Below are 18,172 nucleotides of genomic sequence, written 5' to 3' on the forward strand. Positions count from 1 at the left end.
CTTCACAGTCAGGTACCAGTTTAATCACTAACCCAGTTCCTTTATTTCTCCAAAGCAAGGTTCTTTGTGTTCTGAAGGTTCTTGTGCTGAAAAATGTATTTACATATAAGTTTCTGTCACTTATGACAGACAAAGGCACTAGCTGAGCCCATTACCCCTCAGCCATTCAGATTTCAAATAAATGTAAATGGGAAAAGCCATTAATTTCTGAGAAATAATAAAGAATTTTCTCACTCTCTCTGTTAATGGATGTGTATAAAATACAACTAAAAAGTACGAGTTCTCCATAAGTAATGAATGAGAGAAAACAGGTGAGGGAGGCATGCATATCTCTATAAGCTCTTCACTGGAAGCTATACAAAATGTATATGAAGAATGTTATTTGTCTCTGGCCTCAGCATCTAGCAGGTCTAGTTATGTTCAACATTATCTACAGGAAGAGTTAAATCAAGTTAAATACTGAATAAGACAAGAAAATATGCCATATACAAAATGATCTAAGAAGTACTTTCAGGTAGCAAAGTCTCAAAGGCAGCATGTGCTGAAATGAAAATGGTCCGTACTTAAAAAGAGATTTTCATATATTGATGGTACTGTCACCTCCTTGACAAATTATAAATCCTTCCTGCAAACTACAAGGGCATTATATGTTCTTAGACATAGTTCAAAATTACAATAGCAGGTTTGCTGCCGTTCTCCTCATAACGGCAATTATATCAACTGAACAGATTATCTACTCCATAAGAATTTCAGCTGCATATGTTGTAAGGAATGACATGTTGAACCCTGTATATTGTTATTGCAAATGCAATTTTTACTGAAAAAAAGCTGTTCTATATTCATAAAGGTACAACAACATGGCAATGCTAAATAAAATGTCATCCTGACTGCAAACAAATCCTGTTGATGCAAAAGTGCCGCTTATACCACTGTGTCTGCCATTAAGAAAGTAACCACTGTCTTCTGGGAAAGCATTCAGAGTCTTGTTCAATTGAAACTGTGAAAATGAGAGCACTTGGGGAACAGACCTGGGAACCTGGCAACCACACTGCTGAAAAAGGATTCTCGCAACAAAAAGAATTTGCATGTTCACCTCTGCATTACCTAACAAGGACACTCCTGCAATTCAAGATTCTCTATACGGTATCTACTGCCCAAGTTAAAGGGTAAATAATAGTTACCAGGAAGTATGTTTTTTCTTATTTTCCAAGGCAATGCAATATAATTAGTTATTATTAATATTATATTAGTATTAGGGCTAAGCATATTGCACATCAAGTGCATGATAAAATCTGTAGGAGTTTCGCTAGCAACACCAACAAGAAAAGGATTTAGCTCTGTTAGCCTGGCTAAAATATAGTTTTACTGGGATTCCTTCCAGCTGCTTCATCTTTTGCCCCAGAGAAATGGGTTCAATGGGACACAAAATTCTGGTGGAACATGGTCTGCTTATTCTTTTCAACAAAATCAGTTTTCATGAGTTGTCTGATTAATTTTCAGTTGCATTTTTAGTCAGAAGCAGAATTTAATTAAGTAATTAAGTTGTTAACACAGCCTATAAACCTCTAGCTTTACCTAACTCACATAGTGAATTTCCATTTACTCACTGTATGTGATATCCTTTTCTCTCATCCATTCTCTAACACAGTGATTTGCCAGGTCACTTAAGGGACAGCTTTGTTATCCTGTCTGAAGAACATGGCAATAGTTTCTTTCAAAGCACACACAAACCTAATGAAAAACGACTGAAATCAGGTATAGTCTTTTTGTTGATGTGTTTTTTTTTCTTTCCTGTGCTTGTAACTATGACATCTGTGCTTAATGGTGTGTATGTCTGACATAATGAGCCCGAGAAAAAAATAAGAATACCAAGGGTGGGGCACAAACAAGATTTGTATTTGAGGCAATACACATTATACAGAAGTGTACAGCTGAAGTTTTAAGAGTGCAAAGGTCAAAGAACACAAACTCCAACATTAATTTTCTCATTAATTCAACATTTTTGAAATTCTTAATTTGAAGAGATATTTTCTTCAATACCTACAGGTATAAAAATACTAAAGGAAACATTTGTGCTGTCTGGTTTTAGGGATCTTACATAGTAGAGAAACTGTCTTAGGTTACATTTCTAATTGATGGTGTGAGATAAGTCCTTTCACATAGAAATTGTTGAAGGAGTCTCCAAGCACTCCGAATCACCTGCTTGGGGAACCTCTCCCTGTTGATCAGAGGCAGGTCAGGAGGGAGTCAGGATATATAACATGAGCTTGTATCAGCTCACCCTAACAGGCTGTGGTATGAATACCCACACCAGCAGTGACTTCTCTGCTCTTTTTTGACAATTCCAAGTAGAGCTTTTCTATTTCCAGGGCATTTAAAGCTTTCAAATGAAAATGAGTGGAAGTTTTGGGAATCAGTGAATTTTTTTGAATCTTCAGTTGTGAACACACACCTTAAAAGAATTAGTTTTTATAATGTGCAAGTATTTCTTTCTTCTTTACTGGCTAAAGAAGCTGTTCCTCCAAAACTGGACCAGCTTTCTCCCCTCACTGGCAACCTTTATAGTTATCACTGTTGTTTGTCTTTCCAAACGGAAAATTATTTCATCCTGAGAATATTACCAACTCTATGCCCTTTCCCCCACGTAGCTAACACTATTCATGGAAACCCCACAAAGCATCACGACCAGGCTTCCATTGAGTCTGTGTGGAGATCTTTAAAAAATGGCAAGACAAAGTAGAGCACCCAACTGTTTCACAGTATATGCTCGCACAATCCCTCATAATTTTATGCAGCAAATACTACTCAGCCATAAACACTACTTTTATGACTTCTGTTAAACTTTGGGATGTAAGCACTGAAAAAAAATCTCTCTGCACTATTGGACCATAATAGCTTCAAGAAATTAGGAACACAAAGAACTACCATCCTCCTAACCCATATCACTAAACAAAGTCACGTTAAGTCTCCTGTCGAGACCTTCACCAATAAATCCAGCAGTCCTATCAAGAAATAGACACCATTTTTGCTGATGATTACAAAATCCCATTTCTCCAAGTACACAAACTGATTCTGAATTTGACAAATTTTTCTGCCTCACTTAGTTACACCTCTTTCACAGAAACTACAATTGCATCATATTCCAAAATAGAAAATTATCAAAATTGCTAACAGTTATGCACACCATAGTTAAGTACCAAGGTAAGTGAAGAATGCATGAGCTATATACTACATCAAAAGTAATTTTAATTTTTACATATATTCTGGTCAATGTCTTGGTACTGTTGAGATCAACAAAGATAACAAACACAACACACTACATCTGTAATACATGCAGACATGCACACAAATAGTAATCACCTGAGTCCTTTTCTGATGTTGCTAAATGTAAAACAAACAAAAAAAGAGAGAAAAAACATCATTACAGAACTGTAACTACCTTAATTTGAGAAGAACAAATACCAAATAAGGAGTTAAAATTGTCAGCTGAGGGAGAAACAGTGTATGTTTTTAGGTGGTGTATTTATATTTACTAGTCCTATACAGTCTATATTTCAGTCTCACTGGCTGAGTTTACATCCCTATTGTTCCAGGGAATTTAGAAACATAAATAATAATAAAAGAATATATAAAAGAAAGAATTTAGGAACACACTTTTTGTTAGAGCTTTCTTTAGACCTCTACTTTTAGGTAGTTATTATTGGTCTACAGTTGATACTGTCATGCAACAGTTGCATTTCGAGTGATTGACAGGATGCTGTTCATTGAAGAGATATTCAAAGAATAGGACAAAAATCCTCAAAAAGTATGACAGCTATATTTGAGGAGATTAGTTACAACGATCATTACTGCATGCTTTCTGTATGCAATCTGAGGAGTAAGCAATTAGTGCAAACACTAACATGAATTCTTTTCAAGAGAAGACTATAATTTCAGTTCATAGGTACAATAATGCTCCCACAAACCTAATGTGCAGAATGGAACCTATTGCTGAAAACTACTACATTTTATGTTGGTAAAAAGATAGGATATTTGAGACACCAGTACAGGTTTTATTGCTACTGAAAATCGTTGTGTTTAACTTTCTGATGTTATGATGCTGGAACTCTTCACTTTCAAATAGTACTCTACTTTTTTCTCAGAGAAGTGCTCAACTTATTTGTTTTTGAGGTACTAGACTTATACATGCAATTATCTATTGTGCTTTGGGTTTACAATTACATGAGTTATTGTAAACCCAAACTATTTACAGAAATCTAGTTGTGTTTCAACCAAAAAACAAAAAATACAAAAAGAAATTTGCAAGTCAAAATATGCATGGGATGGAGGTCATGTGCTGTTCCAGCTTACTGCAATGTTAGAAACGTGCCTATCTTAAAGTGCAAAATTGGCTGCTTGCAGTGGAGCTGACACAATTCTCTACAATATAGTTAAAAAACTTGGATAAAGATGTATTTACATCATTGCAAATAGCTTTTTCAATCTAACTTAGTGGGTTTAGATATCTTTACCTGCTTTTATCACCTTTAACAAATGTTCACCTTTCGTAACCATTATTTCAACAGGATTGCTAAAAGACTGAAATAATGAACATTAAAAAATCCTCTTTATGAACAGAGAAAGAAAAAACCTAAGAAAAACAGTTATTTTTGCATTTTCATTTTCCACAGTAGATTTAATATTCATCTTTCTGTCTTTAACACAACATGATATCATAATTAATTATGATAAACTGGTTACTAAGATGGTTTCATGTTGTTACTCCCATGATATAATATTGGTTGCTATAGTGATGAGATGGGTTTTTGTTAATCACTTGTGAGATTGGTTAACTCAGGTTTTTCAGGGAATGTGAGCAGAAATGGAAAAAGGAAAAAAAGTTTGCTCTATAATATTGCTAAGCATATGAAGCTTCTTCATTTTGCTGGTATGATAACTATTTCTTCTAGTGTACTGCTAGAAATACATGCTGTAAAAAAAACATAATATCCACTAAATCTGGATTTTTTTGAACCAGAATTCATGTTCAAGATATTTTTCTGCTAATTGACTCTGCCTTCAAAAACCCAGGTATATAGATGACCACATACTGTTTTCTACCCCTGATTATACCTGTACAGGTGTATCTCAAGCTTTCTGCACTTTATGGAGAATAACAGATGTGTCTTAACAAGGCACTTGACTATTATGACTTCCTTTTCGTTTTACATAAGGTTTACAAATAGAAAAATCATAGCCAATATTAGTATGCAAAATCTCAGTTAAGTTCATGATATATGTTCTAGAACATTCCTAACTTCCCAAGAAACTTTTGATTACCATAAATTCAAATATTTTGTCCCATTAATTCATTAAATCGGGATTCTATTGAGGTTTAAATCATCAGATTACTATTATAAATCTGACAACACAACTGCAAAAATAAATAACACTTAATCTATTTATGTGCCTTGTAAATACATCAGAAAACATCTATACCCAGAGTTTTCAACTTTCAAGGTACTGTCACTACTATTAAGGAAAGAATTTACTGGCAGTTTAATTACTAAAAATAGCTAGAGAAATAAAAAATAACCCATAAACAACCTTTTAGATTTAAGGAGAATTCAAAAGTAAGAACAAAAGGCAACTTAAATTAGGAAGTCTTAGTCTTCCATTCAAACAGAGTCCCAGGAGGCATATTAAAGCAATGAATAGGAAAAAGCTCCATAGTTCACCAGCTGAGATTTTAATGAGACATTTCCCCTTGCTGTGGAAAGGGTTTTCTCTGGAAACAGAAAAGGCTGCTCACAGAATATTCAGTTAATAGGCATTGTTGGCTTTTACAGCCACTTTGGCAGTTGATTGCGGTACTAACCTTCTATTTTGGCATATTCTGTAAGTCGAGTGTAATTGATCAAGGCAGCCTTCTCCAGACATTTTCTAACCACTTTCTTCACTTCTTCTGCTGGTATGGGAGTGGCAATATCTTTCATCAAAACCTGTGTCAGAGACAATTACACTGCTTGGTTACAGCCATTACCCAAAACCCAAGGGAAAAAGATAAAAGTATCCTACACATCTGATAATGATTAGAAGCAGAAATCAAAAAGCAGCTACTTCAGCTGGTGGAACCAGATATTTGCCTTTGAAGGTCTCTGTTGAACCTTGGTTTGACTTACTATATGATACTTATATACAATTCCCACATTGTTTGGCATCTTGAAGCATGCTAGCCAGTTTGCATTTGGGTGATGCCAAGACCAGTATAACAAGAACATTCTGTGGATGGGCTGGATCATAGTGTCCATTAAGGATGTGGACATGGAAATTTGCTTGGTTGTCACCTGTGGAAAAGCTTTGACCATTGCATAACCATTGACTCTTCAACAGTGTAAAGGAGAAACTGTGAACACCACCATCAAAGCTAGCTAATACTAACTTGCATTTCTTCCTTCATAAAGTTATATGTTCCTACTGTGAAAAACAATCACCTACAGCAGGCAGGGGAAACATTGAACTTCTGGAGAAAGGTTTTATTACAGACAAGAACAGATTGCATAAAGATTTTCAAAATGTGCCACTTTTTAAAGCCTATTAATTTAAAAAAAATATAGGGCTTTGATAAAATAGATCACCTGTTGCAAAGAAGATAAACTGAGAATATATACCTCTTTATATGAGTGCAACATTATATACTCAGGATTACTAGGAAAAAATGGAATAAATGTTGTTAATAACTTACTTGCATTTTTTATTTCCATTCTATACTTTATTAACTTTCATTAGATAGGTGTAAACACAACTCAGTGTGTTTTTATCACATTTTAGTGTCAATAATAAAATTCCAGATAACTCACAAGCTTTTAAAAATGCTTCTGTAATGGATCCCCAGACAAGCATATCCAAAAAACACTGTTAAAGGGAGACAGCAAGAAAGGTGATGTGGGAAAGGATATGGCAGAAAAGAAACAGGTTCAGCAACAGAGAAGAGATTGCTGCCAAGCAGACTTCTTCCGTTACTCTCACTCACATATGTCGTATCTTACCTTTGTTAACTTTCTTCTTTTTAACAAATAAACTCTGTGTTATCAACAAGTGAAAGTATAGTATTCAAAACCTTTTACTCTGGATCTGATTTCCTTTAAAAAGTTCAAGACAAGTAAAATAAAATGTTTCTAACCCATTCTGCATCCACAAGTATAGGAATGCACATTTACTCCCAGTCAAGTCTGCCAACAGTATTGCTTGAGCACTAGATATTCGAGTTCCACTGCCATTTGTAAAAGCAGGAACAGTGAGAGGAAATGGTTGTTGGATATACCATAAAGGACGCTACACAGCACTATAACTACTGAGATTTCACTGAAGTAAGTGAAAGAAAACACGTGTATCCAGATTCTCTATGTGTTTTCAAAATGCAGTACAGAACAAGTGACATTTCTCAGGACCAAACCTCTCAGATTTTGGCAAAGCCACACAGACTGGGACTAAAGCTTTTTCTTTTTAAAAAAAAAAAAAAAAAAATTGTACTTTCATCAGACTCCTGCTGATACACTTTCTCTGGGACCTCTGCTGGAATTTAAAGTCCTCTTTCCTCAGAGATAACTGAGATAATTTTACCATTGTGAGGCTTTTTCTCTTCCAGTCAATACAAGATTTGCTGGGCAGGAGTTTACACTTATAGCTGCCCATGTCAGTTTTGCTGCATATAGCTTTTTCTACTTAAATTGACTCAGATTATGATTTATGGAAGATTATTTGGATTATATAGAAGTTTATTTAATGTTTCTTATCAGTATAGACAAAAGCAGCAGCACAGAAACCACGGAACACAGGAAACGGGCTGTAGAATAGAATTGTACTACTTTAGAAGTAATGCTGAGTAATTGCTAAATTACAAAACACAAGAGTCAGTACAGTGGCTTGAAGTGAAAGTCCTATAAGTCCCACAGAAAAAACCTGTTTGCCTCTGTAGAAGACAATGAGGAAAAAACCTCCCATTAAACAATTAAAACCAGCAGTAAAATACCTGAGAACACACAAGTCTGCTTTCAGCAGTCTGAAGGCAAAAGAAAAATGCACTCTTAGTACTCAAGCAGAATTTAAAATATGTTCTCAAACTTACCCTTTCAAGTAATGAAAGCGTGGCTTTTAAAGCTCCTTCAGGACGACCAAAAGGGAAACAGTATCTTAAAAAGTAAAAGAAAAAAAGAGGGAAATGATCAGAATTATAACACCTAAGTTAAGATTTTTATTTTGAGATGTAACTGTACACAACTTGCATTAAACTATGTTAGCAGAAGATACCATACATGAAGTACTAATGAAAGCAGAAGGCCTCTTCATAGAGCATAAAGGTCGTACAGCAGCATCAGCCCAGGCTTAAATACAGAAGAAATACAAAAGGCCAAAACATCACTTCCACTTTCACAGCTATGAAGGGTATTTAAGGGTCTCTCACGATCTTAATTGTCATCTTCTTGGAAATAGGTACTATTTCTCATGTAGCCATAACAGCTGTGAAGCAGAACCCTGTATATTATATCTTGTTTTAATATTGGATTAAGATAAGGACAAAATGTCAGATATTTAAGTTTCTAGAGATATGTGGGAATAAAAATGACTATAGATATTCCATACTTTTTCCCATTAAATTATAAACTGCTTGTAAAAGCACTTTATGTTGTCTTATATCTTATCAGCTACAACTGAAATCATACTCATTTCTATCTCAATACTTCTAAACTTACATATCATAAAAAGTAATCTCATTCATAGCTTTGTTTTTCATTTTTGTCTACTGAATGATTCAAAATATGAGCTCAGTGAGACGACAATGCTCAGGCAACTGTAACCCCTCTTAATCCTATCCATAAGACCTTACTGGGATATCCCCAATTGGAAAAAGGATTTTTTACTTTGCTGAGATTATTTTGTTCTTCTTATTACTCACTGAGAATGGTAGACTCATACTCTAATTCCAAAAGTAAAATCTTTTCTAACGGTAAAAGGATTCAGATTGGTGAATTCTAGAGACACAATTTAGCCAGCCAAAATAATGCCCTGTAAATGAGGTAAAAAAAAGATATCTCTTAGCAAGAATTCCAGTATTTGTTTCTTCTTATTGTAGTACCAAAAATTTTTGAAGACAAGTTAACAAATTAGCAAAGCAGATTTAATGACCTTTAGGTGTTAAGTCATAAAACTGAACACATCTCCTAAGTGTTTTGTCTCCTCCTCCCTTTGCAGTACAGGCCTTGACCTGTCTTTCCCACTGTTTATTCCTATGATCCTCTAACAGTAGTTTTTAATAAATGTCATTCATTTCATCATATTTTTCAAAACAAAGACTTCCTTCCAGTTATGTTCTACAATGTAAAAAACAGAACAAGCTTTGAAATCCCAACCAGTTTTAAGTTCATGATGCAGATAGATGAGACCCACATTAGAGCAGCTCGTGAAGAACAGCAGCCCACAGGAAGGAACTCTGCTGGAGAAGCTTATGGAGGACTGTCTCCCATGGGAGGGACCCCATGCTGGAGCAGGGGGAGTGTGAGGAGTCCTTCCCCAGAGAGGAAGCAGGAGCAGAGACCATCTGTGATGAACTGTAACCCTGCTTCTCCATGTGGAGATCCTTGTGCTGCTGTGTAGAGACTTAGGAAGAAGGGAGGGGTGGATGGAATGTGTTTTAAGATTTACGGAGGTTTACTTATTAGCCTACTCTGTTCTGAGTGTTAATAAACTTAACTAATTAAATTAATTTATCCAACTTACAGAATCACAGAATCACTGAATCTTACGGGCTGGAAGGTACCTTGAATGATCATCTAGTCCATCCGCCCTGCCAGAGCACGACCACCCAGAGTAGGTCACACAGGAACTTGTCCAGGTGGGTTTTGAATGTCTCCAGAGAAGGAGACTCCACAATCCATCTGGGCAGCCTGTTCCAGTGCTCAGTCACCCTGAGTCTGTATTACCTGTGATGGTAACTGCTGAGTGATCTCCCTCTCCTTATCTCAATTTGTGAGCCTCTTGCTATATTTTCTCTTCCCTGTACAGTGGAGAAGGGGGAATGACAGAGTGGCTTTGGTGGGCACCTGGCACCCAGGTGAGGTTAAATCACCACAAAAGGCCATAGAGGGTATTAAAACTGGAAACTATAGGTTAGCTGTCAGGCATGGGAGAGCATCTTTTTCAGATAGGTGTGACCTGGTGCCTGAGGAGGTAATTGTTCTGTGCACCTCTGAAAAGGCAGGACGAGAAATACACTTTTCAGTTAAACTGTCCATAATGACAACTTTTAGGCTACATGCAATACTAAGCAATGGAGCGAGGGCAAAGCTTAGAGAAGTTCCAACACACTATAGAAAAAAACAGTGCTAGTAATCCTTGCAGGTCTAAACCACCAACCTCCAACTAGGATGATGAGAGTGATTAGGAAATGTTAAGTGAGATTAGAGGAGATGCAAATTGATGACAAATATTAATAGTTTTCAGCTAAACACATGTACACTTCATCACTGTCTCATTAGGATGTATATAACTACAATATTTTGGGAGGCAGTTTTGAATTGGATAGCTAATTTAGGAACCACAGGAAAAGACCCCATTCCAGATTTGGTCTCGAATGTGAGCAAGACATAGTCTGACAGGTGCAGTGCAGGAAAGACGCTCTGCAGCAGTGATCATAAACCAATAAAATTTAACAATGTAGCAAAAGAGAACATGCCAAAAAATTTCAGAACATGTACATTCAGAGCACGTATACTCAATTTCAAGAATAAGAACTATGACAAAACTAAGACCTAGGAAAACAGAAGCCAAAACCTTAAAGGGGTACGCAAAAAGCAAGAAACCTACAAGCAGCCTGAGGAGCAATTCAAGAAGTAGGACCCTAAGTCAAATGCATGACAGAATTTTAAAAAAAGTGGTCAAAACACCAAACAAAATCCCCTTTCTGTGACACCATGAGTCATATGTTATTGTAGAGAAACTGGCATTTAAAACCCATAAAACCTATTTGAACAAGGAGGACATTAAAGTCTTTAAAATATTCTAGGGCAATTGTAAGCAGCATGGATGCCCAAACTGACTGTAGGAAGAACAGTGGAAGCCGCAAGCCAGCCTAGGAGAGGCTGGGACTGCCCGATGATGAGGAACACAGGGCATTCAGGGACAGTAAGGCCAAAGCAGAGAAACTCAGTGCATGCTTTGCAGCAATCTTTACTGCTGGATGTATTTTTCAAAATATTCAGCATTTCACAGTTATCACAACAATGGATCGAAATATGGAGTGTTTTTAAGACCATGTTTTCTCAAGAAAGCAATCTCACAGCCAAGGTTATTCTTTGTTAATTAATGTTTCAGGCGATTTTTTTTTTTACATTTCTTGAGTCAAGGTTTTTTTTAAAAAGTCTAATGCCAAATCTTTGTCAGTATGTGCTATATTGTGACTCTGTATGCTTCATAAATTCAAATTCCAAGGCACTATTGGGTCTTCCTTCTACCCCTATTATGCCAGTATCCTCCTCATTTAAATTCAGACATTCCACCTTTTTTTTTTTTAATTTTATGTCTAACATTTGTTCAGACAAAGATATAATAATTGCTCCTCACCTGGCAGAGCTCCGTCTATCTTGATTAAACTGGATTTTAAGGCAAGCCTTAAGTGTTCTATGAACAATGGAGGCATTAATCTTTGAGTGACACATTTAAGTGCTTCCAAGAAGGAGTTTGTAACATTGCTTGAACTCCCTCAAAACTCAACGAGGCTGAGGCAGAAAGATCCTATGGTCAGTGGTATAGCCCAAGCTCAACATACTCTAGTGTGTAGGTAAGCAGACATGATGGGATTTATCTTTATCTGTTTTAACTCAGGTAATTATTTATACATTATTACAGATTTTGTAATTATTCTCATGCACGTGAAGGCCTGAAGGTGAACAGAAGTGTTCTGAAGGTGCCCAGCCTCTCTTCTTGTTCCCTCATCTCTCCGCACATACTCAGAAGGCTTCTGTTGCTGCAATACTTTTTGGGTTACAGCTACTGTCACTGACCTCACCACTGTGTATGAATAAAAGTATTTACACTAAATGGAAAACACAGTGATTCTGTTTCTACTGTAAACTTGGATGAATATGGTCCTAAGTATATCAATCACAGGTCAGAAATCTTTGACCTCCAATAATCCTTCAGGTTTTGGGGTTTATTTTTGTAGCAAGCAAGAGAAGATTTTCACAGAAACAAGTTTTCCTTCCCCCTGCAGATGATGTTCTTTCTCAATGCTCTCCTCCATGTACAGATACAAATGATTTCTATAAATACATTCTAAAAAAGGATTAGATTGACAGGGTAATGGCAGATAGATTGGCCTAGTGTGATAAAGTAACAGAGTTAGGGAATTTCATAGAATTTTTATGCTAAGCTTCATAAATGTTTCACTTCTAGAAATTAAAGTTTGCTCCACTTCTTGTACTCCTTTCATAAACATCAGCTAGTGGTATCGACAGTCCTTACATATGACAACTTGTTTATTGAGGATGGTGGGCCTTAGCTAATTAGGAAGTACAAGTATATCATAAAACCAATAAAATGACATTAGACATCTAGAAAAGTTTTAGCTGCCATCTATATGAAAAACATTCTTTGCTCATATGACTTTTATGATCAGTACCAATCCAGAAATTGCTATGGCTCAGTCATTTGCATTCAGAATTTTCTTAGAGCCATAGAAAGCTTAAAGTTTAAAAGTATCAACAAAAGCCGGGCCTATATTCTTGCACAACCTCTTCTACCATAGAAAAATACAACTCACATGACATACAAATAAATCTTAAGCATCATCACTCATGTAAACAAATGATTTCATATTTAATATATTAAAAATTTCTTTACAGGTAGAGTATCTTATTTTCACTCCACTTGCTCAAGATCAAAACTGAACATCATGAGAAAACTCCTGAAGAAAAAGCTTAGTATTCATTGAATAACTTATGCACTCACCTGAAATGGCTTATTTGGTTTTCCAAAAGGGAGGAAAGTCTGTCCTTAATTTCCTCAAACCGTTCTTTCTCTTCCACAGATACTGTTCCAATTCCATCTGGCCTGTAATGATAAATATTTAAAAATTCTTGGTATCTCTTCATGCTGATTCCTTTTTGAATAGTGACTTTTATTTTTAAAGCTTTCAGTTAACATGCATATGCTAACTCTCCTCTTTCCCTTTGCTTTGAAGGACAAACAGTAACTTGTGAATATAGGTAAAGAACAGATTGAAACTAGACAAATAATATAACATTTGAGCTGAACTTTTAAATCCAAGTCCTAAGTTTCTACTTGATCCTAATGAACACAAGGTAGCATATATTTCTCCCAAATTGTTACCAAATATATATATATATATAAAATACCCTTTTTCAAGAAAAATTAGTACTACTGGCACAACAGAGAAGCCTACTTGGATCTTGTTGAATTTCAACTCCTTGAGTCTTCCCCCAGAGGCACAATACGGATGAAAGTGATTTTAAACTAAAGGTGGGAAGCAAACTACAGTGAGCAAAGCCAGAGCAGACAATACCTAGGAATCCCCCTGGTTAGATTTTAGATCCCTCATCTCATATTGACAAACAGAAGCATGTTAACAAGGCTTCTATATAAATATAGGATAATGGATGCAACAAAGAATACTCTTAAAAACCAGAAGCACTGGCATTGTTTTTAAACATCAATTTTGAGTCCCAATAATTAATAAATAGGCCTTGTATGAAATACATTAAACACACATATAGTCTAAACTTTTAGCCTAAAGATGTTACTAATGTATTTATACTAAAATAATGACAAAAATAAAGAAATTTAAATATATATTTCCCAAATGGTACTTTTGTCATGCAGTCACAATTTCCCCATATACAGCATACTCAAAAAGAAGTATCTGAAAATTTCCTGTTACCCTGTTAACTTACAGCTCCAGGATAACAAAACAGTTACTGCTCTTCATCTGAGTTTACAGCCCTGACACTAAGTGCAGGGCTTCCCTGTACCTCCTCTAGAGCCTTCAAAACTGTATCTCAATGGTTCTGGAACTGGGAAAATTGTAGTAAAATGACACGAGAAAGATAACACTCTGAACATCTTTTTGCTAAACTATTACTTCAACCTTTTGCGCAATACTTAAATTTAGGAGGAATAATACCTGGTCATGACACAAACAATTCTCTCACCCTTGAAATCACTTATATTTGTGATATGTCAAGTCAAGGTAGGAAGAATGCCTGAACTCCTTAAATTATTGTGAAGACAACAATAAAAATCAGATATGTTGGAGATATGAGTAACCAGGCACATCAATATACTATTGTATAAATTTGATGTGAAAGAACAAATAACTTATCTTCTCTCTTTTGATGGATGCCAGGATACTTTACCTCAGCCTTCTGACAGATGGAACGGGCTCAAATTTAAGTAAATTGCACTGTCTGATTTCATTGTCAGGAGAAATCGTGCTCTGGAGTGATAAAGCAAATAGTTCTGTCATATTACACCTCACTGAGGCATGTCATATATATGACAGGAAAGACCTAGGGGTCTAGATAACAGTAAGTGAAAAAGGTGAGCCAGTAGGATGTCATATCTGTCAACCTGCACTAAGGCTGGGATCACTACGTACTGGAGACCTGTCACTTCACTGAGTTTGTTGTCATAAAAAACCTCGCTGACAACACCTAAAATTTTCAGAATTGTTATATATATTTTCAGTGGATGATGCATAGAAGCAAATGTCGCAGAAGAAAGAGTACATAAAAAGGTGTTACAAAAAGGTACCATTTACAGCACTGAAAAGCTCATCTCTTGAAAATATGCTTTTAGAAAACAGCAATACCTATAAATCATTATTTTCTTTCTTCCTGTTAAGCATTGTTGCCACGTGCAGAACACAAAAATGCATTTCTGCAACACAGTTCTGAGACACATATTGTGCTGGTGATAACTTTTTTAATACTCTTGGAATATCTATCAGCTACTGAGAAAAAATACACAGAAAAAAAAGAATCTAACTCTGAGATGAGACAGAAAAAATGAATTGTTTTAAAATTCTCACTCTTTTTGTCTTAAAGATCTTTTCATTTAACTGCTTTAAAGACAGAATAAAACAAAACAGCACTGTTTTGAGCTGGTTCTTTTTATTTATAAATTACTGTGCCTGCCCAGAATGTCAGACTCAAGTGGTCATTTGTTTTTCAAAGGTTTAGATCATCTATAAGCTATTCAAGAACTATTTTGCAACCAAAACCAACAACAAATGCACCTTTTGTACTGCTGAAAATGGATAATGGTTTCAATTTGATTTTCTCAATTTGAAATGAGTATTTAGCTTTCTTATTGCAGCCTGGAACTCTCTTTCAAGAACTCAGCACAGAAAAGTGATGGCCTGTCTTATGAAGAGTTTATATTTTAACACAACCTTCTCAAGAAAGTAAAAGGAGAGGGAATTTTCCTTTCCTCCACATTCTTTTGCTTGCAACTGCTTTTGGGAATAGAGAGCCAGGTGAAACAGTGTACACTCAAACCCTAAGTGGCCTTCTCTCTCTCCTAGTAGTTTCCCATTTGTTTGAGAACTCTGTCAATTGGATTTGGATTGGCCTGTCTTGTCTGCTTAGATCCCAGTCTGATTGGCACAAATGCAATGTTGCTTCTGGTGACATCTCAAATTGTTTAATTCACGCAGACTTAAATATCAAAAGAGATTTTAAATAAATACCTCATGAACTAGTGATAATAAAGTCAAGTGGGAAGTAGCTGTTCAACTGTAGGACACTTAAATGATGACACCAGAAACAGAGGTTGACCAGAATTTTAAAGAAACTTTTACTGTGACAATCTTGCAGTTACTCTAGGGAAGCTGATTGATTAGGTAGTGGATTTAGGCTTTCCTCTGGGAAGGGATTAGTTTTCCTTACTTGACATAATCCTTTAAACTTGGAGTACCGTCTAGAAATATTTTGGTGTCTAGAGGTCTTAAAACCTGTAATAATTTGCAGAGGTCACTTGATGCATTGTAGGATTAAGATTCTTGTGAATAGTTATGGCACATAAGATAAAAATAGTATTCTAGTTCAAATGGGAATTAAATACGATGGACACTGGGTTGACTGTACATTGTTTCCAGAACTCAACTTTGGAAACAGCTTCTCCTAGAGGTCTCTCAGAAAGTGAACTGTTACCTTAAGTAAGACAGCTTTGTTGAGATAGCCTTGTAAAATACTACTGAGCATTTTTCTTTTTTTCCTCTGGAACACGTCGATCCTGGTGCTTTTGGCATATTTTTAAAATGCTTAAAGCTTTGCTCATTAAAAATGTAGACCATCACTTTGGTCTTTCATGACAAAAAAAAGAGTATGAGGAGAGGAATGCAGAGTGATAACCTAACATGTACACACATAGACACACATAGATGAGAGCAGTAAGGCTACCCAAAAGAATGTGCCAGAGAAAAATGAGAAACTATGATGAAAAAACAAAGTACAAGAAAACTACTTCAGCTAAGGTCTTACTTCAAGACATTTATATAGTAAACTACATTTCAAGGGTGTAGGAAAAACAAAAGTAAAACTTAAACATCATCTTGGCTCTTAGAAACAAATTGTTTTAGAAGACCAGTGCTTTCTAAGAGCACTTGTTTTTCAAATTCAGCGGGATGCACAACAAAAAGAAAGAACAGTAACAATTCTCAAATTAGCAAGATATAAGTTTGACTTCTTGTATTGTAGTAAACTGAAGATTAAATGGTTTAGAATTTTGATGTACAGGTTTATTTATTTATTTTATCAATTTATAGGACTCTAATGTCCAAGAATTTTAATACCAGATTTTCCTTTTAAAACACAATTGTATTATTTAAGGCTTTTACAGAGTCCATGCTTTATATGAGACAAATTGAAGAAAAATATTGGTTTACATTATCAGCTTAGAAGTAGATAGAGCACAAGTCTTTTTATTAACTGAGAGCAAATTACCACATGGCATTTAAACCTAGCTTTAACCAGCAGGCACTTGAAGACTAAGCATTTTGTTGTTTGTATTAACTATTCTTCAAACATTTTGGGGGAAAAAAACTGCACAATAGAGCCTTCTGCTGGACGCATTTCTGAGACTGATCCTACATCTGCTTACAGGTCATACCCTCTTTTTCACAAGTGGATGAAAAAGATCAATTCTTAAGGCCACTAAACCAAATTAAGATGATAAATCAGGTTAATTTTAATGATCTTTTATGCAGTTATATTTTAGGTGGGATTCATTAATGCCCTTCTACTGAAAAGCTAAGCATGTACTAATATAATATCACTTTACCCAAAATAGGTGTATGTATAGGTGTTAACCAGTTGAAATTAACCACAAAAACATGTATAATGTTTAGGGAAGTTGAGAGTATGTTACAGCATTTACTACTTCTTCACTGCAGATCTGTTTTGATATGTTGAAAAATGTGCTTCTGTTAATACTATAGTAAGGTCACATTTTATTATAACAGTATTATAGTTATTAGCACTTTCCAACAAAGGAGTGTATCCTTCCTTAATCCAAAGGTGAGGTCAGAATGGCTTCACCTAGTACCTGCAACAGGTTGAAGAACTTTGCTTCTAGTTTAAATCTCAAGAGAACTCTGCTGATAACTTTCTTGTTGTTATTTACAACAGTAATAATTAAAGGTCCCTAATTAAAAAAACACCAAACATAGCTATTCAGAAAGGCCTAATTTCAGAGGTTTGGGGGTATGATGCTCAAAAGTGAACCACTTATAAGGAGACTACAGATTAAATTCTTTTGTGCTCCATGTACCTTCAAAATGATCGGCTTTCAAAAGTGAAGGATAAATTGATGATGCAAGATGCTTGGCACAGGGAAGTACATCAAACTGAAAGACCTAGTGAAAAAGTTCCATTCTCAGTATTGTCCAATGAGCCCCAGAAAAGTGGAACTAATGTTCCATTCACTTGAAGAAAAGGGATTAAATGTCCAAAGATCAACTAGTTTTTCCAGGTTTGAGAGAGCACTGCTTCTCATCTAGAAGCACAAACTCACACAGCACATAAAAATCATAAAAGGTCTATTTTCTCGTTCCATTACTCTGGGGAAATGGTGACTGATAACAAATGATTTCTATATAAAAACACACTTTTTGAGTATG

The 18,172-nt window shown here is 35.5% G+C and overlaps 1 protein-coding gene across 2 annotated transcripts in view; it reads right to left on the reverse strand.

Annotated features, from left to right (window-relative positions):
- The window catches only part of CADPS2 (calcium dependent secretion activator 2), a 303,420-nt gene that overhangs the window by 73,287 nt on the left and 211,961 nt on the right, over window positions 1-18,172 (reverse strand). For both annotated transcript variants that reach the window (XM_062017907.1, XM_062017917.1), the window contains exons 14-16: window positions 12,985-13,086; window positions 8,108-8,171; window positions 5,858-5,981 (exon numbers count right to left, since the gene is read on the reverse strand). In XM_062017907.1, the coding sequence (XP_061873891.1) occupies window positions 5,858-5,981; window positions 8,108-8,171; window positions 12,985-13,086 (290 nt within the window). The remainder of the gene's footprint in view (window positions 1-5,857; window positions 5,982-8,107; window positions 8,172-12,984; window positions 13,087-18,172) is intronic.

The sequence above is a fragment of the Colius striatus genome, chromosome 1, assembly GCF_028858725.1.
Source record: "Colius striatus isolate bColStr4 chromosome 1, bColStr4.1.hap1, whole genome shotgun sequence".
NCBI classification, from domain to species: domain Eukaryota; kingdom Metazoa; phylum Chordata; class Aves; order Coliiformes; family Coliidae; genus Colius; species Colius striatus.